This window comes from Sciurus carolinensis, chromosome 7, assembly GCF_902686445.1.
Source record: "Sciurus carolinensis chromosome 7, mSciCar1.2, whole genome shotgun sequence".
In the NCBI taxonomy this organism is placed as follows: domain Eukaryota; kingdom Metazoa; phylum Chordata; class Mammalia; order Rodentia; family Sciuridae; genus Sciurus; species Sciurus carolinensis.
In genome coordinates, this window is record NC_062219.1 from 113,701,085 (window position 1) to 113,722,169 (window position 21,085).

At 47.1% G+C, this 21,085-nt stretch overlaps 2 protein-coding genes across 5 annotated transcripts in view; both read left to right on the forward strand.

The window, feature by feature from the left end:
- Positions 1-21,085, forward strand: part of Ccnd3 (cyclin D3) — a 90,337-nt gene that overhangs the window by 68,102 nt on the left and 1,150 nt on the right. Inside the window, exons 1-4 of one of the 4 annotated variants that reach the window (XM_047557451.1) lie at positions 15,327-15,685; positions 16,548-16,763; positions 19,749-19,908; positions 20,551-20,687. In XM_047557451.1, the coding sequence (XP_047413407.1) occupies positions 15,488-15,685; positions 16,548-16,763; positions 19,749-19,908; positions 20,551-20,687 (711 nt within the window). In that variant the 5' untranslated portion in view covers positions 15,327-15,487. Of the gene's footprint in view, positions 1-15,324; positions 15,686-16,547; positions 16,764-19,748; positions 19,909-20,550; positions 20,688-21,085 lie in introns of those variants that run through there. The other 3 variants (XM_047557453.1, XM_047557452.1, XM_047557454.1) reach the window with 3 other exon arrangements.
- Positions 1-21,085, forward strand: part of Med20 (mediator complex subunit 20) — a 114,066-nt gene that overhangs the window by 68,057 nt on the left and 24,924 nt on the right. The window lies entirely within an intron of this gene.

A 21,085-nucleotide genomic window follows, 5' to 3' on the forward strand; every position in this document is an offset into this window, starting at 1 on the left:
TTTTTTTTGGTGAATATGTTTCTATTTTTCTTGGGCTAGACATAGAAGTAGAGTTGCTACATTACATGGTGATTTTTTTATTTGTTTGGTTTTGTTTTTTTGGTACTGGGGATTGAACCCAGGGGCATTAACCATTGAGACACATCCCCAGAACTTTTTTTAAATTTTGAGACGGGGTCTCACTAAGTTACTTAGTGTCTTGCTAAGTTGCTGAGGCTGGCTTTGAATTTGAGATCCTCCTGCCTTCAGGGTCTCCAGCAGCTGGGATTACAGGTATGTGCAACCATGCCCAGCTAGGATACATGATAAATTTACATTTATCACTTCAAGGAATTGCCAAACAGTTTTCCATTCTCACCATCAATGAATGAAGGTTTGTTTCTTCACATCCTCATCAGCACTTATTTCCAAACTGGGATACTTTTGAGACCATTGATAATTATGCCAGCACAATCAGTACTAGCTAGAACATATTCATACTTTGCCTAGATACCAAAAAACTGTAAGATTCAATTCCTGATTTCAGGGAACTTTATGGTCACATGATGAGTCAAAGCTCCAAGCCCCACATACTTAAGTCAATTAAAGAATCAAGTGAAGGTAAATGATTAAGGAGGAAAATAGGGAAGAATAGAGGTACTTTGGATTAAGCAGAAGGGAGGGAATGGGGTAAGAAGGACAGTGGAATGAATCGGACAGTATTACCCTATGTGCATATATGATTATATGACTGGTGTAACTCTATATCAGGTACAACTAGAAGAATGAGAAGTTATCCTCTACTTATGTATGATGTGTAAGCATGCATTCTACTGTCAAGTGTAACTAATTAGAACAAATAAAAAAAGAAGGAAAGCAGAGGCTGGGGCTGTAGCTCAGTGGTAGAGCACTTGCCTAGCACATAAATGACCCAGTACCACACCAAAGAAATAAAATAAGGTAAAAAAGAAGGAAAGCAAAGCACATCTTAATTCCTCCAGGAGACTGTATTCTCTTTAAGATGAAAGAACTAACCCTGGCATGATGGTGTGAACCTAAAGTCTCAACTGCTGGGGAGGCTGAAGCAGAAGGATCATTTGAACCCAGAGTTCCAGGCCAACCTGGGCAACACAGCAAAACTGTCTGTGTTGTTCATGGACCTAAGAGTATCCTGTGCTTGATAAGGTCTCAATAAAAAACTGTGTACTGAGGGGATGAATGGGAGAATGAATGATACAGACTCTCTTGAATGAGTTACCCAGAGCAGGTTTTTGAGTTGGGGGATAAGTATGGATCTTTTTCTTTTGTTCGTTCTTTTTTTTTTTTTGGTACCAGGGATTGAACTCAGGGGCACTCAACCACTGAGCCGCATCCTTAGGCCTACTTTGGGGCTGGGGAGATAGCTCAGTTGGTAAAGTGCTTGCCTTGCAAACACAGGGCCCTGGGTTCGATCCCCAGCACCACAAAAAAAAAAAAAAAAAAAAAAAAAGATATGGTCTTAGCCCTATTTTGTATTTTATTTAGAGACAAGTCTCACTGAGTTGCTTAGTGCCTCCAGGTTGCTGAGGTTGATTTTGAACTTGTGATTCTTCTGTCTCAGCTGCCTGAGCCACTGGGATTACAGGTGTGTGCCACTGCACCGGGCCAGTATGGATCTTTCCTAAAAATGCATCTTTTTGATTGCATGTTATAACACACTAATGATTAATTGTAAAATGAAAAAATAAATAACCAACAATTAGAGAAGACTTAAACTGGATCTTGCAAGTACAAGTGGTTGAAACCAGGTAAAGACCATCCAAGCAGGGGAATCACCTGAGCAGGGAGACAGACGCCAAAGCACACGTTTTTATGCAGAGTGCATCTTCCAGAAGGTTAACCAAATTTGGGATTAAAAAAATGCAGTACTGGGGTTTGGTTGTAGCTCAGTGGTAAAGCACTTGCCTAGCATGTGTGAGGCCCTGGGTTCGATCCTCAGCACCACATAAAAATAAATAAACAAAATAAAAGCATTGTGTTCATCTACAACTAAAATAATTTGTTTTAAATGCAGTGCCTACACCCTGGGGGTTTCTAATCTTTGAGGAAAAAGAAGATTCATTCACAGGAAACAATGGGGGTAGTTTAGTTTAACTGGCCATCCATGATCTTTAATCCTATAACCCTGGGAACTTGGTGGAAGAGGTGGGCCAGGAGTTCAACCTTGAGGGAAGGGGCTGGAATTGGAGAAAGAAGCAGGATGCCAGTGGTGAGTGATAAGGCCCCGAGGTGGGCTGGAGTGCTGGGGCTGAGATAAAGTTGGATAGAGCAGCTGGGGCCTCTAGCAAGAGAACTTTAAAAGCCAGGCTGGTTGACTTTTAAATTTGGCCTGATAAGCAGGTCCTTGGACTGGAGATGAAAGGAGTGTCTGAGAGAGATTAATCTGATGGCCTTGGGCCATTGATGGTGATCTGTCTGGGAGCAGTGTGAAGACAGGAGTTCTGGGAGGCTTTTGCAATCGTCCTGTGGGCCCAGCATTTCAAACGATGAGTTTGAAAACCCTTGGTGAAACTCCACCTGCTAGTTGATTCCTGCACACGTCTTCCATGGAATTAATTTTTCTTTAACCATAAGTGGTCGAAGCCATTATTTGTATATTGCAACCATTAGGGCTATACTGTGGACCAGAATCCAAAATGTATAGATAGTTCTGAGACAGGATATAAAGATGTCATATGAATTCCAGGTTGGCAGAGGGTAAGTTTAGATCAGAATCCTCGGAGAAATGCATCCCCTCCTCTCTGCTTTACCATGGAGGTGGATGAATAGCATACACAGGGAGGAACTAAGGCATTTCAGAGAGTAGAGGAGAAGCCAGTACATCATGGACTTTCCCAGCTTTTGCTAGGGCCCTAGAAATTTTATCAACGGGCATATTACTGTTTTGCCTGCTTTACTTTTGTTGTATTGCCAATAAGAAAGATGCTTGCTATAGGGTTTTACTAGGTGCCCTGTATAAGACTAAGAAAGTGCCAGGGGTGGTGGCACAAGCCTGTAATCCTAGTGGCTCTGTAGGCTGAGTCAGGAGGATGGAGAGTTCAAAGCCAGCCTCAGCAAAAAGCAAAGCACTGAGCAACTCAGTGACACCCTGTCTCTAATTGAAAAAAAAAAAAAAAAAAGGCTGGGGATGTGGCTCAGTGGCTGAGTGCCCCTGAGTTCAATCCCCAGTACAAAAAAAAAAAAAAAAAAAAAAGACTAAGGAAGTTCCTATCCATTCCTGCTTTGCCAAGTCCCCCCAACCAATGGGTCGGGGGTGGAGGGGGATTTGCTTTTAGTATGAATGGGTATGGAATTTTATCAAATGCAAATGCCTTTCTGACATCTGTTGATGTGATCATATGATTTCCCCCCTTTAATCTATTGGTGTGATGAATTATATTGATTCTTTTCAAAATAATAAACTGACCAGATATTTTAGCATAAAGTCAACTTAATCACAATACTGTAACCTTTTTATACATTGCTAGGATCAGTTTGCTAATATCTTGCTTAGGATTTTGCAGCTATATTTTTAAATATAGTTTTCACACACTGTTCTTGTTGGATTTTGGAATCAATTTTACATTAAAAATGAGTTGAGAAGTGACTTCTCTTTACATATCCTCTGAGTTCATATAGGATTTAAATTACTTTTTTGGGGGGATGGGGTACAGGGGATTGAACCCAGGGGCACTTAACACTGAGCCACATCCCCAGCCCCTTTTCATATTGTATTTAGAAATAGGGTCTCACTAAGTTGCTTATGGTCTCGCTAAGTTGCTGAGGCTGGCTTGAATCCGAGATCCTCCTGCCTCAGCCTCCTGAGCTGCTGGGATTACAGGTGTGTGCCACTGGGCCCAGCTGAAATTACTTCTTTCTTAAATGTGTGTGTTAGGACTCTTTGCCTGTTTGCTATTGAAGGTTATCCCATCATGTGGGTGACAGAAGAAAATATTTCACACATCATAAAAAGTCCAGGGGTAGATTCAGGATTGGTTAATCAGTAGCTCAAGAGAGTCATCAGGGAGGGAAATTGATTCTGGTCATTTTCAGGTGTCAGCTTCTTCCGTCATTGCGTGGTGGCTGCAGCTGCTCCAGGCATCACAGCACAGTGGTCTGAAAGTGTAGTTACAGGCCAGGCATGGTGGTACAAGCCTGTAATCCCAGCAGTTTGGAAGGCTGAGGCAGGAGGACTGCATTTAAGGCCAGCCTCAGCAACTTAATGAGGACCTGTCTCAAAATAAAAAATAAAAAGGACTGGGATGTGGCTCAGTGGTAAAGCATCCCTGGGTTCAATTCCTGGTACCCCTCCCCCCAATGTGTAAGTTCCAGCTGCGGTTGATCCTCAGTAGTAGAGTGCTTGCCTAGCACGTGAGGTCCTGAGTTCAGTCCCCAGCACTGAGAAAGAGGTAGGGTGGAGAGGTGGGGACAGGGAAGAAAGGAAGGGAAGAAAGAAAGAGGAGTGGTTTCTGCAAGCCCAGAGCTACATGTCAACTGGTTAAGTGGCTTAACCTCCCTATACAATGAGATGATAATAGTATTTTACCTTTAAAGTTTGACATTATATGGATAAAACACACAAGTTGTTTAAAAAAAACTCTTAGAATAGTGACTGGCACATATTAAGCATTCAGTAAATTCTAGAATGTCTTACTCCATTCTCACACAAGGCAGAAAAACTGTTTTCCTCTTGTGTTCCATTAATTTTTTTATTTTTTATTTTTATTTTTTGGTACTGAGGATTGAACTTGGGAGCATTCGACCACTGAGCCACACCCCCAGCCCTATTTTGTATTTTATTTAGAGACAGGGCCTCACTGAGTTGCTTAGCACCTCACTTTTGCTGAGGCTGGCTTTGAACTCCTGATCCTTCTGCCTCAGACTTGTGGGCCGCTGGGATTTCAGGTGTGCACCACCCTGCTGGGTTTGTGCCCCTGTCCCAGCTTGTGCCCCATTTTTAGAAGCTCAGTGGCTGACTTACCGCCATACTCTCTTAGTTAGGATTATGGCAAGTGCCAATCATGGCATTGTTATGACTTGGTTTGGAATATCATAGATTCAGCTTCTGAGTGAAGGGAGTGCCTGAAACCCCACCCAGCAACACAGCACACCTGATACCTCAACAGTCTGGGTTCTGTTCCCAATCTGGGTGGTGATGGTGGGAGTCTGTGGGTCACACAAAGGAGGGGCACAGCGGGGAGCCCACCCCTGCTGCTTCTCCACAGGGTCCCTTCCGTTTGCCTAGTGTGTCCCAGTTTACTCAGTGCCTTTGAACCCACACAGTATCTCATCTGGGCCTAGAACCACCCTCTATCTAGTGTTGTTATCCCCCTTTACAGACTGGAAACTGGCTCCAGAGTCGAGACACTTGCCCGGTGGATGTGTGTGTTTGGGACTGAGCCCGGACCTGGGGCTCGAGATTTTCAGACTAACATTCTGTCCTTTTTCTCCTCTTCTGCGAATTCCCAGTTATCTGTCTTTACCTTTTACCTTCACGCTGCCACTTCCATGTGCTCCTCTGCTGTTTGTCTACTTGATATTAATTAAATTAATGTATTAATTAATTGATTTTTTGGTACTGGGAATTGAACCCAGGGGCTCTTAACCACGGAGCCATACCCCCAGCCCTTTTTTATATTTTATTTAGAGACAGGGTCTTGCTAAGATGCTGAGGCTGGCTTTGAACACCCGATCCTCCTGCCTCAGCCTCCTGAGCCACTGGGATTACAGTCGTGCGCCACCATGCCTGGCTGCTTACTATTTTAAATTCAACTTTTTAATTAAATTAAAAAGAAACTTGGTAAAGTTCCAGGTTTAGGGTCTGGTACACTTATGCACACGTATGCACACATATACGCATCCACACATACTCATCAAAATGAGCACAGGATATTTGTTCAGACCTAGAATGTGGAGTCTGGCTCCTGACTGCCGGGGTCCAAGTCCAGTGCTACCAGGCAGCACCTTCAGTCAGTCTCCGCCGCCATGTCCGTGGCACCTACCGTCAGCGGGTAGCAGCTTCACTTCTAAGTGCCAGCACTGCAACCCTGTCAGCTTGTTCTGACTGTCAAAGTCCATGGTGCCCTCCCACAGGGAGGCTGGAAGTGCCCGGGAATTACTCCTGCTCCACCCCCCTCCCCAGCAGTCTTAACCAGTGGCATTAGGATTGGGGGACAAGTATCCCAGTTCCCTTACCCCTCTGCTAGACACTCTATGGCAAGCACTTTTTGCTTTCGGAGGCAGGATTGAGCTCCATTTACTCACAGTGGGTATTTAGTAATGCAGTCCGTCACTTCTGTCCCTTGCCAGCTCCGTTCCTCTTGGGATGCTTCCTGGAATCACCTCACAAGTAAATCACCTCTAAACCACGTGGCTTCACTTGAATTCTTGTCTCAGGGGCTGCTTCTGGGGAGTGCAACTAGGACAGCCCCTTGCTGGCTGGACGTGCGTCTTTGGGGATTGCCTCGCCTGTGTGTGCCCCTCATGTCCCATCTGTCTCTGAGAGTCCCAACAGCAACTAGAAGCATAAGGCAAGTGTGCTAGAGCTCTCAGTGCCTAGCTAAGACAGCGTGCTTAGCAAGCTAACTACACTATTTCAATTACTACCTGAAATGTGTGGTGTGTGCCCGGGGTTGTTAGTGCATGTTGGGATATACCACTCAGGTCTTTTTGGGGTGCCTCCTTCCTGCCTCTGCCTTCTTCCCACTTGTTCTCTGAGCTGCAGTCCTAGTTCTGGCACCATGGACTGTCTCATGGAGTTCAGGTGACCAGGACCATCAGTCCCTACTACTCTAGCACAGCCTGCTCTTTCCATCTCACAGGAACTACCCTGTCTACCTCTGGTGGGGATTGCAAATGCCCAGGTGAGAGCCTTCTATCTTAATGGCATCTTAGATTCCTCCATTATGTAGGATTATCAGGGTCATCCACTTTAAGACTGGGAACTCATAAAAGGGAAGCTTCTCATCTCTGACCTATGTCTAGCATGTCCCAGGGCAGCCTAAATCCTGCCCAAGACCAGGGAGGGCACTTCATATGTGAGGATTGTTAGTGATCACAGCTACCTTTCAGTAAAGGTGCTCACTACAGCCTGGTGCTATACAGGGTGCTTTTATTATTAATCATTTTAATCCTCATGACCACCATAGGAGGTAAGTGCTTTGACTGGGCCCATTTTGGAAATAAGAAGACCAAGACAGGAAAGAACTGGCCCAGGATCATGCACATAGCATAGCCAGGCACCAAACCTAACTCCAGAGCTCACTTACCAACCCATGACTGCACTATCCTGTGCTCTTGAACAAGGAAAGCATGCTGGCTGAGAGTATGAAGAGGCATCTCTCTCTGCCAGGTGTTTTATTATAGCAGGTTACCTTTCCTCACCTGCGACATGGAAGCTTTCCTTACCCTTACCTGAAAAACAGGATCTAATAGAAAGCCTTTTATTTTTTTGAGGGGGGGTTGATGTTGCTCAGGCTGGCTTCGAACTCCTGGATTCAAGCAATCCTCCTGTCTCAGCCTTCCTCAGTAGTGGGGACTACAGGTGTGTGCCACTGCATCTGGTTTTAGAAAGGCTCACTTATCAGAATACTGATAGCCAAAAAGAAGGAGGAAAAACAAATGTGTATATATAGGTTGCGTTCTCATTAATGAGGAGGGATCTGACAGGTTCAGGCTGGTACCTGAGGTTTCTTTTCCCAAGCAACTCAGTGCTAGAGATTACAAACTGATTCCTGCCCCCTCAGACACAGTCCAGAGAGCAGGGTGTGAGGCCTGCAGAGTTATTTGTTTTTTTAGTTGTGGACATTTCTCTAGAAAACAGGGAGCACATGGCAACATTCATTACCATCATGTAGCAAAGGTCGAGCTAAGCAGCACCTCCTGACTTTGGATGGGATGCTGCTGGCTTCTGGGTCCAGTGCCACTCCTGCCTACTGGCTCCCTCACCACGTCTGAGCTGCCATTTAGCACATGACTTGTACTGGCATTTTCCTCACATGGCATTTGTTTTATTTATTCCTTCAAAAAAGATTCCCCATCGAGCTTCTCTGAAGTAGGTGCCATTGTGTGTTGGGGGGGTGGTGGTAAGGAACATTCCAGACAAAACCACCAGTGCAAAGGGAGCACACCTGCTGACAGAAGAGTGTGGCCAGAGCTGAGGCGGGACAGAGAGAGGAGGGAATGGGGTGAAAGGTGCAGATCGTGTCCTGTCTTTGGCAGACACTCCTAGTGCAGTGGACAGCCCCAGGAGGCTGCTGGGCTGAGAATAGGCAGGAGGCGCAAGGGTGGGTCTTTTTAAAATTTTATTTGGAGACAGGGTCTCACTGAGTTGCTCAGGGCCTCACTAAATTGCTGAGGCTGGTTTTGAATTCATGATCCTCCTCCCTTAGCCTCTGGAGCCACTGGGATCACAGGCATGTGCTACCATGCCTGGCCTCTGGAGAGGTTTTAAAAGTATCCTCTCTATGATCTGCAGGTGGAAGGGTATGGGATTTGAGAGAGGGGGGAGTTGAGCATTACACTATTTGGCTTGAGAAATTGGAAGGATGGAGTTGCCATTTTCTGAGGAGAGGAGTCTTTAGGAGGAGCAGGTTTGTTGGGGCAAAGATTGGGATGGCAGCTTTGGAGACACTGGGTTTAATGTATTGGACATATATGGGGGGGTGCCAAGAAGCCAGCATCCTATGTGAAATAGAAAACAGGTCAATTCACATACCAGCTCTGATTCGGAATGCTGTGTTGAGAAGACTTTCAAGGCTCATTCAGGGTCAATAGAAAGAGTTGCTTTTTGGGTTTTTTGTTTGTTTGTTTGTTTTTGGTGCCAGGTGTAGTGTTTCATGCCTATAGTCCCAGTGACTCAGAAGCCTGAGGCAGGAGGATTGCAAGTTCAAGGCCAGCCTCAGCTACTTAGCAAGACTCTGTCTCAAAATAAAAAGGACTGGGGATATGACTAGTGATATAGTACACTTGGTTGGGTTCAATTCCCAGTACCAACAAACAAAACAAAAAATGTTTCTTGACCAATGGTGAAGTCTATCTTGGAAGCTGGACAGCAAGTAATGGTGTACTCCAAGTTTAAGACATTCTCAGACTGGGAAGGAACTGTGAAAATTATATTTGAATTTTGTTTTTTTTGGAGGGGTACCAGGGATTGAACCCAGGGAAGCTTAACCACTGAGCCACATCCCCAGTCCTTTTTATTTTTATTTTTAAATTTTGAAACAGATTCTCACTAAGTTGCTTAGAGCCTCACAAAGTTGCTGAGGCTGGTTTTGAACTTGTGATCCTCCTGCCTCAGCCTCCCAAGCTGCTGGGATTACAGGTGTGCACCACTGATTCTTTTAACATCTCTTAGTATACTGTATAGTGCACATAATATGTTAGAGCAGCAAGTATGGACATTGTTTATAAAGTTAAGTATTCTATAGGTATTGAAAAAAATGTGCTCTGGGTTTATTGATGGGAATGGACAAGGAAAAATGTTCAAGATTACTGATGTGAGGACTGGGTTTGTGGCTCAGTGGTAGAGCACTTGCCTAGTATTTGTGAGGCACTGGGTTCAATTCCCAGCACCAGAGATAAATAAATGAATAAAGTAAATGTCTATAAACATCTAAAAAAAAAAAAAAAAAAAAGACTACTGATGTGAAATGTTGTACAAGTATAATAGGTACTCAAAATAGAAACCCAGGATATGGTAAACACAGAAGTATCTCTGAATCCACAAAGAAGAAACTAAATTATATTCAGTTTAGTTTAATGCTTAATTTTTTCACAATAAAATATACACTTATACACAACTTCATCTATATAATACCTCCAACAAAAAAGTTTAACTGGCTCTGTGGATGCTCACCCCTCCTCCTGCTTGCCTGGGCAGGACAAAACATCTGGAGTCAGGAAGGTGGCTGTTGGTGAATTCTGTCCGAGAGAACATGCTGACAGCCAGGGCTCTGTGTGCTGCGTTGTTTTCTTTAACTCACACAGTATTTCTGTGTTTATTTTATCCATTCAATAAATACTTACTGTTTACTGTTGGAAAAAAATGTTTAACTCGGCTGGTGAGGGTAGTCCATGCCTGTAATTCCAGCAACTCTGGAGATGGGAGGATTGGGAGTTCAAAGTCAGCCTCAGCAATTTAGCAAGGTCCTAAGCAACTTAGTGAGACCCAAATAAAACAAAATAGTGAGTCTCAAAATAAAACAAAAAAAGGGCTCAGAAGTAAAGTGCCCCTGGATTCAATCCCCAGTACAAAACAAAAACAAAACCAAAAAACCCTGAAGGAGAGTAAAGAGTGTAACTAAATACAAACATGATTCTTGATTGTATCTGGGGTTGAAAAAGAAAAAGTGCTTCTTAAGGATATTAATGGACAGTTGGGCAACTTTGCATTTACATTGTTTATGGAATTGAATTAATGTTAATTTTCTAACAATTATGAAAATGAAAGGACCCACGCCCTGGGGTGGCCCTCACCTGTGATCCCATTGCCTCAGGAGGCTGAGGCAGGAAAATCCCAAATTCAAGGACAAGCTCTGCAGTTGAGCAAGGCTTTAAGCAATTTGCCTAGATCCTGTCTCAAAACAAAAACTAAAAAGAGTTGGGGAGGGAGCTCGATGGTAAAGAGAGAGACCAGGCTGTATATTTGTAGCTCAGAGATAGGGTGTCTCTTTTGTTCTCTGAGGATTCTGGGTTCAATCCCAACTCCTGTATTATGTTTACTGCTGATACAATGCATATGTATGAAGAAGTCTGGCTTTTAAATCCCACAATCACAACTAGTGTGTGTGTGTGTGTTTGGTGCTAGGGATTCAACCACAAATGAGTAGGCAAGGCTCTATCCCTGAGCCACATTTCCAGCCCTGAAGAATGTACTTTTTGAGAGAGGAAATAATAATAACAGTTATTATATAAACTACCAACTTTGAATGTTTTCTTTGCATCAGATCAGGGGGAGATGTTTTCTGCCCATTTAGTCCTCAGAACACCGCTATAGGGTAAGGACAATTGTTATCCAGATTGGAAAAAAAGGGAAACAGTTTCAGTCATTTCCTCAAAGTCATAAGGCAGGGAGCCAGGTTTTGAACTGTAAGCAGCCCGACTTCAGAGCCTTGTCCACCTCCCTGATTTGGGGTTCCTCGAATCCAGCCCCATGCTTGATAGGCACTACCTATCATCTTGCTGGGTTTGAAGGAAACTAAGCCACAGAGTGTGGACCAGGGGGTGATGGGCCCCACCCATTGCCTTGTTCCCCTTCTCAATTCTCAGATGGGACATTTCAATGGTGAAGAGGAGGAAGAAGAAAGCATTGTATCCTTCCTCCTTGGGGCTTCTCCTTTGTCTTGTGTTATTCCCTTCCCAGTCCTCTTCTAATTTGCTATTTCATTGAGTAACTTTTTTATTTATTTATTTTTTTTGGCAGTACTGGGGATTGAACTCAGGACACTCTACCACTGAGCTACATCCCCACCCCTTTTAACAATTTTCAATTTGAAGACACTCACTAAATTGCCCTGGTTGGCCTTGAATTTACCATCCTCCCGTCTCAGGCTCTCCAGCTGCTGGGATTACAGGCATGCGCCACTGCTCCCAGCTTGAGTAACTTTTTCTAAAGGAATGTACCTGAGCAGAAGTTCCCTGCCCTATTGGCCCTGGTCATTACTTTGTCTTTTTTTTTTTTTTAATTTCCATTTAGGTAAAAATCGAGAGGAACTCCTGTTCCTTTGAGGTGGAAGTGACTGGGGAAATTCCCAGGCAGATAATCCACCTCCCAGGAATTCCTTTGCCCTGCCTCTGCTCTGAACTCCCCTCCCTCCTCAGTTTGTGTCTGGCCTGCTCCTTGGTCCTGAAAGTCCAGGATGACCTGCTGGCTCTGGGCCTGTTTGTGCAAGCAAGGGGTGAAGCAGGAGTAACTTTGATAAAGCTCTATGCACTGTGAGCTCCATTCTCCAGGATGCAGGTTCACACCCCATCTTTGAGGACCAGACAGTGCCTCTTCCTTAACAAATAAATCAGTACACACTCATGAAACAGCACAAGAGGCTGCAGAACGAAGTGGTTAAGAGCATGAACTCTGGAGCTAGACTGACTCCTGGGTTGAATCCTGCTTCCGCACTTACAAGCTGTGTGACCTTGAACTGGTTACTTAGCCACTCTGAGTGATAGTTATCTTTCCTGTTAAAGAGGGGAAAAAATAACAATTTATGTCTCATGAAGTTGTTGTGAGGATGAAATTATTTAATACATATCAGGTTTGTGTAGTGCCTGGAAATGAAGGTGTATAACAAAGGACTGTTACCATTGCTGGTGGTCACAGCAAAGTGCTAGGTCCTGCAGAGGAGACAGAGGCATATAGGACACAGCCTCTGTCCTTAAGGACTGGTTGTATAGCACATAGAAAGCCTGCAGTTTGGGGGAGCTAAATAGACCTTCAGTGAGTTATTTAATCTTATCACACCTGTTTTCCCATGGTAAACGGTTTTTAGAGGATGAGATGGCACAGTGTAAGCCCCTTGCTCAGTGACACGTACCTGGATCCTCATTCATTCATGAATTGTCCTTCCTTTCTCAGAGCTTATGCTCTGGTGGGGCTGGGGGAGGAGCTTGGCAAGTACGAGCCTAAGTGCAGGGCATGTTGAATGGGATGTGGGGAGCATGGAGGCCAGATGGCTGGTTCCTGTGGCCAGACCATTCTAGAAGGCTGCCTGGAGAATTTGGACCTGAGCTGGGTCTAGGAAGACGAATAAATAAGCAGAGGCGAGAAGATACTTTAGGTAGAGGAAACAAGGTGGCCAGGGATGGAGGGAAGTGGGGAGGTGGGGAGGACAGTGAGAGGGCCTGTGCTGTTATGGAGGTCTGCAGAGAAGGATATGCTGGTGCTTTCTCCTTTCCCATATCATTTTCTAATTGGAGTTCTACCTATTATCTAATTTACATCCCTCTTGGTGTAGTTGAAGGCCAATTCTCTCTGGGAGTAGAAAGCAGTAGTTATTTTAGACCTTGATGAGAATGAGCAAATAACATGATAGGTAATTTACATAAGAAATATAAATGTCTAGTAATGTGCCAGAATAGATTTATTATTACTAATAAATCGCTTCCCATCTTGCTAGCTGGCAAGGCTGTTTTCTTTCTTTTTTTTTATTTTTATTTTTTTGCATGCTAGGACTTGAACCTGGGGATTTGGGCATGCTAGGCAAATGCTCTACCACTGGGTTACATACCTAGCCCTACAGGCAAAGTTATTTTTAAAAAATAGAGATCTAGTGTTGGTGAAGTAGATTGGTTCAGTCTTCCAGCAGGAAAATTTGGTAATAAGAACTGTATCAAAAGCCTCAGAATGTTTCATAACCTTACATTGAGAAATTCCACTTCTAGAAATTAATTCACTTCTAGAAATAATCATGACTGTGCACAAAGATACTACCACAAAAAGGTTTACAGTATTTTTTCTTATAGGGAAGAACTAGAATACAGATTTGGTAAAATACATCACAATACATTCACCCAGTGACATACTACGTAGCTAGTAAAACTGATGTCATATACTAATGATATGAAGAAGTGTTAATGGCATATTTCTTTAGTTTAAATTTATGATACTATTAAAATGTAGTTATGAATGTATTAGAAAAATAAACATTGATATTTTTAAAGGGTTATCTCAGGATGGTGAAATTGCAAGTGATTATTATTTTCATTTGTGTCTCAGCTAATTTTTCTAAGTTTGTTACAGTGCAAAAGAATATTTTCATGATGTGAAAATTATAGTAAAATTTATTATGCCGGACACTGTAGCACACTCCTATAATCTCAGGGGCTTTGGAGGCTGCAAGTTCAAAGCCAGTCTAAGCAATTTAGTGAGGCCCTAAGTAATTTATTGAGACCCTGTCTTAAAATAAAGAAAAATAACATGGGGGCTGGGGTCGTGGCACAGTGGTAGAGTGCTTGCATAGCATGTGTGAGGCACTGGGTTTGAATCTCAGCATCACATTTAAATAAATGAATAAAATAAAATAAATAAAACGGACTGGGGATGTGGCTCAGTGGTTAAGCACCACTGGGTTCAATCCTCAGTACCAAAATATAAATATATATATAAAATATTACATAAAAGAGAACAATTCATTGAGAAAAGCGTTCACGTGGAACTTCCATCTTCTATATACATTGTCATTGCTTTAGCTACTTCTTTCAATGGTGTTTTCAACGTTTGGAGGACCCCAGGAGAGGCGGGGATCCCAAGGTCTCCTCCACTGGGAACATTTCTGGGGGTCTGTCATCTGCCTCCTATTCTAAGGAATCCAGCCTGGGGGTGGGGAGAGACTACAAAGCAACCCAGTTTGGGAAGTAAGGAGAAAGAATCTAGTTTCTTCTGCTCACATTTTCCCCAAACAGAAACTAAGGCTACATAACCAACTTAATGACAAGGGGAGGGCTTGAACCCATCTTTCTGCCCCATTTTATTTCTCTAATATGCTGATTTAGACCAAAGCTGTGCATATTTTAAAGGGCACTAGCTACCTAAAATGCACATTCTGACTCAGCAGGTTAGTTGGAGTGAGAAGCTGCCTTTCTGGGAAATGTTTAAGTAGCAGTGGTGAGACTGGGTGGTGGTACACACCTGTAATGCCAGCTATGGGGAGGCTGCGCCAGAAGGATGGTAAGTTCCAGGTCAGCCTGGACAACTTAGTGAGAACCTATCTTAAGACAAAAAGAGATGGGGATGTAGCTCAGTGGTAGAGCGCTTGCCTAGCAAGTGTGAGGCCTTGGGTTCAATCCTGAGTGGAGGAAAACAGATTCTGGATCAAGATAACTCACTTCTTAGTCCTTAGCTGTGCTGCAGACTAGCAATACAATTGTTGCAGTTACCGTGACTCAGTTTCCTCGTCTGTAAAATAAGTATAATACCTACTAGCGTTTTCATGAACATTTAATAATTTATACACATCACGTGCTTTAGAACAGCATTCGCTAAAAACTCATCACAGTCCCTACAGCAAGCCGCTGACGAGTGAACACATGAATGAATGAATAATCTTCGGAGAAAAGTTCTTTCCTGGGCGACTGGAGTCAGAGAAGCAAAATGGGAGGGCCCATTGATGGGGACGAGGCCCACCTCCCAGAAAGTTCGCTTCACCCGATGGTCAGGAGGGCCCGAGTGCCCGGAAGCCGGCCGGCCTGAGCCCGGCGGACCAATGGGGCCGCGGGGAGGGAGGGCAGAGCTCCCCGCCAGCCCTTTCCGTCTGGGCGCCGGCGGCCCCGCCCCTTGGAACGTTGCGACGTCCGAAGCATTCCACGGTTGCTACATCGTCGTGAGGGGCGGGGCGCCTGTCAGGGAAGCGGCGCGCGCGGGCGGCAGGCGGGTTGGGACTCCGCAGCACAGTGCCAGCGCCAGCTCCAGAGCAGCCCGCGCCCGGCGCTCTCCCGCCCGGCGCCTGTTTTCGGGTCGCGATCCCGCACTCCCGCCTTGCCCGTACGCTGCCCAAGTATGGAGTTGCTGTGCTGTGAGGGCACCCGGCACGCGCCCCGGGCCGGGCCGGACCCGCGGCTGCTGGGGGACCAGCGTGTCCTGCAGAGCTTGCTCCGCCTGGAGGAGCGCTACGTGCCCCGCGCCTCCTACTTCCAGTGCGTGCAAAAGGAGATCAAACCGCACATGCGGAAGATGCTGGCGTACTGGATGCTGGAGGTACCGCCGGGACGGGTCCCCTCTCCCGCGCCGCCCCGGGCTCTGGACTAACTGAGGTCGCCTTGTCCGGACATCATGGTCCCAACAATAATTTGCAAGATGCTCTGGTGGCCCAGACTCTCGGGGCCTGGCCTTTCTTGCGGGCACCCTAGCCAGCTGCCTTCGCGTATCCCCTTTCCTTCCCCAACCCTGATCCGCTCCTTCGGACTCTGCCGCTCATTTGCACGCTAAGGTTCTCTTTGGGCCGGGAAAGCAGGACAAGGGCCACCCTCTTCCCTCCGGTTTCCCTCAGCTTCCCTCCCCCGCGCGGTCTTCTCAGGAGAATGCGGCTGGAAATCCCTGGGCTCGGCCGCCCCCGCTCCAGAGCTGGTTCCTGTGTCTGTCGCGGGGTTTTGGTGGGGAAGCCGGTGGGGGTGGCGCGCGCACTGTTCCGGCGGACAGGGAAATGAAAAGTGCGGGAGACAGCGGCAGGAGTCTCCTCCCTTCCCCTTGGGTGTGTGCAGTGGGGGTGGTAATGGGGATAAGGTCCCAGCCCTCTGGCTAGAATGGGCGACACTTCCGTCCCCCTTCCTCTGGTTGTGGAGGAGAGGAGTCTCTGGAATCCTTCCTAAGAAAGGGCACCTCTGCTTTAACCCCGGTCCCCGGGGAGCGCGGAGGAGGCAACGCAAAGGAAGTGTATGTGGCGGGGTGTCACCTTGGGGAGGGTGCATCCTCCTCCGTTATTGGTCCTTGTCACTCACTGTAAGTAGCTTTCCCTCTCTCCCGTGTTTGCTCCCCAGCGCACCTCCCTTCTGCGTCCCCCAATCCCCTCAATGCTGTTTCCCAGGCTCCTGCCCCAGAATGACTGTGTGCCCTCCCCCAGGTGTGTGAGGAACAGCGCTGTGAGGAGGAAGTCTTCCCCCTGGCCATGAACTACCTGGATCGCTACCTGTCTTGTGTCCCCACCCGAAAGGCGCAGTTGCAGCTCCTGGGTGCGGTCTGCATGCTGCTGGCGTCCAAGTTGCGGGAAACCACGCCCCTGACTATCGAAAAACTCTGCATCTACACCGACCATGCTGTCTCTCCCCACCAGATGCGGGTGCGTGTAGTCCCCCAGCCCCACACTGCCTCTTTACTTCCCAGGAAAAGGAAAACTAAGACCTCAGAGACTTTCTCCCCGAGAAGTGGGAGCAAGGCCAGCCAAGGCTTTTTTGAAAAAGAACTGGAGCAAGACAAAGATGGCAGTGTGGTGTGATGGTCAGGGCTTGAGCTGCAGGCTAGAACTAAATGCCTTTCTCCTGACCTCCAGGGGGTGCTACTCCTTCATGGTCTTTCCCCCAGATAGCAACAAGTCCAACTGCGTGTCTACACTCACCAGTAGGTACTTTGCCTCTAAGTTTATACAGCCACCCATGAGTTATTTATTGGCAGCAGAAGGACATGCCCGCACACCCCCACTGGAGTGGGGCAGTGGAATGTGCTTGGTGAGGGGGCGGGGGCTACCTTGGTTGAGTCTTTATCCCCGTGTGGACTTTGTGATAGAAAAGGCTCCCAGAGCAGATTAAAGCCAGGCCCTGATTGCTCTAAGGAAGTGCTGAGGTGTTTCATCCTAGGTCTTTCCTTTCCCCTCTATTCTCAAAGACATTTCCTTCCTAATCCTCCCGTCCCTGTCCTCATTCTGAAAAACTGGAGCAGCTGCTTTGGGCCTGTGGAAACGGTCATCTCTCCCTTTTCCCCTTAGCCAAAGGCTGGAGCTGAGGGACAGACGAGGAGATGAGCTGCAGCTGCTTCCGATGTGATAATGATGCCCCCTCCCCTGTCCCACCCACTCTGACCCAGGGCTTTCATAATCCTGTGGGGAGCTGCTGTCACTCCTGTGGTTTGGGAAGTGGCTCCTTGGGCCTCTTGCTAGGCACTGGGGTTGGGTTCCCTGGGCAAGGCAGGGGAGGAGGTGGGGAGCTGCTTGAATGTGGAAGAGGGTATTTAGGGCCTGCAGATCATCTCCTAAGGGCCCTGGGGGAGAGGGTGGGTGAGCTGGCACCTCCCTCTACCTTGCTCTGTAGCTAGCCAAGCATTCTCCTGACCCTGAGAGAAGTCTCTGGGCCCCATCTCCCAGGGAGGAGGGCAGCAAGCAAACGACTGTGATTGGCTGGCAGGGAAGCTAGGGTACTGGGGCCCCTGACTGCTGTGAGTCGAGGAACTGGATTCCTCTTCCTGCCAAGTAGCTCTCAGGGATGGGAGTAGGAGGCCGGGGTTGGGAATCCGGGAGGCCCCACAGCTCTTTGTGATGAATCTGGTAGTTTCTGGCAAATCTGAAGATGGAACTGGTTTCCAGGGCCAGGGAGCAAGATTTTTTTGGAGGGATGGGCTGGAAGGTAGAAGGGGCCTTCCTCTTTGTGAGAACATTGGGATGCTGTATGTGCCTGTGAGGGCAGTTTTTCAGAATAGGCAAAATGTGCTCTTCCCCCAGTCTCTGCCCAGATGGCTTCCTAGAAGGTCCGCTTTGGGAGGAACCTCTGAGAACTCCATTCAGTCCAAATCCTTGTGCAGTACAGAGTGCTGAGGCCCAGGGAGGGAGGGAGAGGTCCTGCTCAGCATTGCACCAAGCAGACCAGGTTGCCTTAAAAGCTAGGGATGTGATGGACACTGCCGGCCCCTGCAGCCAGTCCCTCCCTGGGGAGTGTTCTCTGCCAAGTAAGACTGGGATTCTCAAGGGTTGCCTGGATATGGGGGAGGGAGGACACATCCCCTTACCATGGTTACCCCCTCCCGCCCGCCCGCCTCTCCATAGGGAGAGCCCCCTTTTGGTTGCCTTCGGGTGTTCCCTTGGAGGCTAGGTGCTTTCTGTGCACCCCTGTGTAAGGAGTTGGGCTCTTGGGGCAGGCCCCAGGAGCAGAACTCTAGCTTCTCAACCTCACTTCTGGCTCTATCCCAGAATGTTGCTCTGAGGCCCTGTGAGAAGCTTGGGGTTGACACTTGGGGACCAAGAAAGGGACAGCTGTGGTTGGGGCCTGGAAGAGGTTGGGTGGGGCTGCCATTTCTGCCTCAATGAGGAGTCAAACCCACGAGTTCCTTCCTGAGATAAAACAATGAAGAAATTCTCAAGAGTGCAACTCCGAAATGGGGCCAGGTCTGGGAAGCTCAGATGAGTGAATTGGGGTGGTGCTCCCAGCCTCTCTCCAAGACCTAGTATTGGTATGTAGGTTTGGACAGATGGGGACAGGGCTTGGATCCATCCTGTCTGGCTTAGCACCCACCTTTTGCCCTAAGAGTTAAGTGGCACTGGGCACTGTGAGTTCTAGTTAAAGGGAGTGGGTTGGGTCAGATACCCCAGGACCAACCCCTTATGTCCCACTAAGGGGATGTGGGTTGGGTTGGGTAACCTCCCCTTTGAGGAACCTCAGAGGCGGCTCGGTGGCTGTGTCTTAGGAGTGATCTCGTGCTTACTCCTATTTCTTCAAGAGGTGTAAGCTTGGGTGCGATGCAGAGTTAGGGAGGGGATGGCTGGTATAGATCTCTCCTTTCTCAGTTCCTTGGGATTTGAAGAATCTGTCTTATCCCAGAGGAGCCTCAAGTTCATGGTGATGCTGGTGGTATCAGGACTAAAAAGGATAATTCATGTAAAGCATGCTGTACTGGCAACTATTAAATGATTAATAGAGCCTCAAAACAAATGTCCCACTGGGTGTGGTGGCGCATACCTGAAATTCCAGTAACTTGGGAGGCTGAGGGAGGCTGGGGCAGGAGGATTGCAAGTTCAAGACCAACCTCAGCAACTAAGTGAGGCCCTAAGCAACTTAACAAGACTCTGTCTCAGAATAAAATAATAAAAATTTCTGGGGATGTGGCTCAGTGGTAGGACACCTTTAGGTTCAATCCCCATTACCTCGGGGGGGGGACACCCCCAGCTCTTCCCTGCCCTAGACTCTCCAATCCATAATGCCAATCCCTAAAACCAGAAGCAGAAATGGGGTCTTAAGTTTCAAAAGTTTGATGAGCATTCTTCCCTGAGTCCTCTGCTATTTTCCCACCTTCTCTTCTCCAGTCACTGAGACCCCTGCCCCCTTTTTTTTCTAACCACCAGGAGTGGGAGGTGCTGGTCTTGGGAAAACTCAAGTGGGACCTGGCTGCTGTGATTGCACATGATTTTCTGGCCCTGATTCTGTACCGGCTCTCTCTGCCCAGTGACCGACAGGCCTTGGTCAAAAAGCACGCCCAGACCTTTTTGGCCCTCTGTGCTACAGGTAAGAGCTTTGTACACATTTTTGCCAAACTGTGAAAATCAGAAGACTTGGAAGAGTGAACGATAAATAGATTCCAGTTTATACTTCCCTCAAAATACATTTTTGAAAATCATACCTTCTTCAAGCCCCCAGTTTTAATGCAGAAGATGCAGATCATACTCTAAAATTATAAGAGATCTTACAGGTTCCAATATGTAAGTGAGACTGAGGGCATAGTGAGAAGTGAGTTGCCCAATATCTGACGATGAGATGTTGGGTTTCCATACCAGGGAGCGTTTCATGCATTCTCTGCTCCTTGGCCAGGACTACCCTTAACAGGTGGAAATTTTGCTGTTTACCCTGATCCTCTTGGGCCTGGGTTGTAGCCTAGTGGTAGACTGCTTGTTTAGCATGCATGAGGCTCTGGGTTTGATCCCTAGCACAACAAAAACAAAAGAAGCACATCCTAATCCTCTCTAGGAAAGAGGTTCTTTGCTGACTTCCTCCCTTCCATTGCTTTGCTGACTTCCTCACCCATTGCTTGGGGCTCCAAGAATGCCCCCTCCTTTATTCATCACCTCCTGGCACTTCCTGAGGAGTAGGAACTCTGTAATGGCTATTATCCTTGAGGTTCCTGTCTCATGATCCTTTCTCCTTTCCAAGATTATACCTTTGCCATGTATCCGCCGTCTATGATCGCGACAGGCAGCATCGGGGCTGCAGTGCAAGGCCTGGGCGCGTGCTCCACATCCGGAGATGAGCTCACAGAGCTGCTGGCAGGGATCACAGGCACCGAAGTGGTGAGTGCTGGGCAGCTGGGCTCCAGCCTCCCCATTCATGAAGCAGTGCTATTCCCTGAGCTTCCAGTAGAGGGAGGCCTCTGTTCCCACCCTGGGCCCAACTCCTGGTTTCACCCTTGTGGGCTTCTGTGGTCTTTGGGAAGTGTCTTGGGTGGAATGAAGGGCACAGTTCCCTAGTACCCTTTTCTTGCCAAGTGATATGCTGCAGTGGGGGTGGGGGAGTTGGTGTCAGATGCTGGGCTGCTCTCACACCCTCTTGCCACATCCTCTTGCCAGTTTCTGAGAACTGAAGACCTGATTCCTGGGGCTGGGCTGTGGCCTAACCTCCCATCTTCCCTGTGTGCTGGAGGTGTCCTTTCCCTGCACCTGCTGCCAGTTGCTAAGGGGAGCTGTTCTTC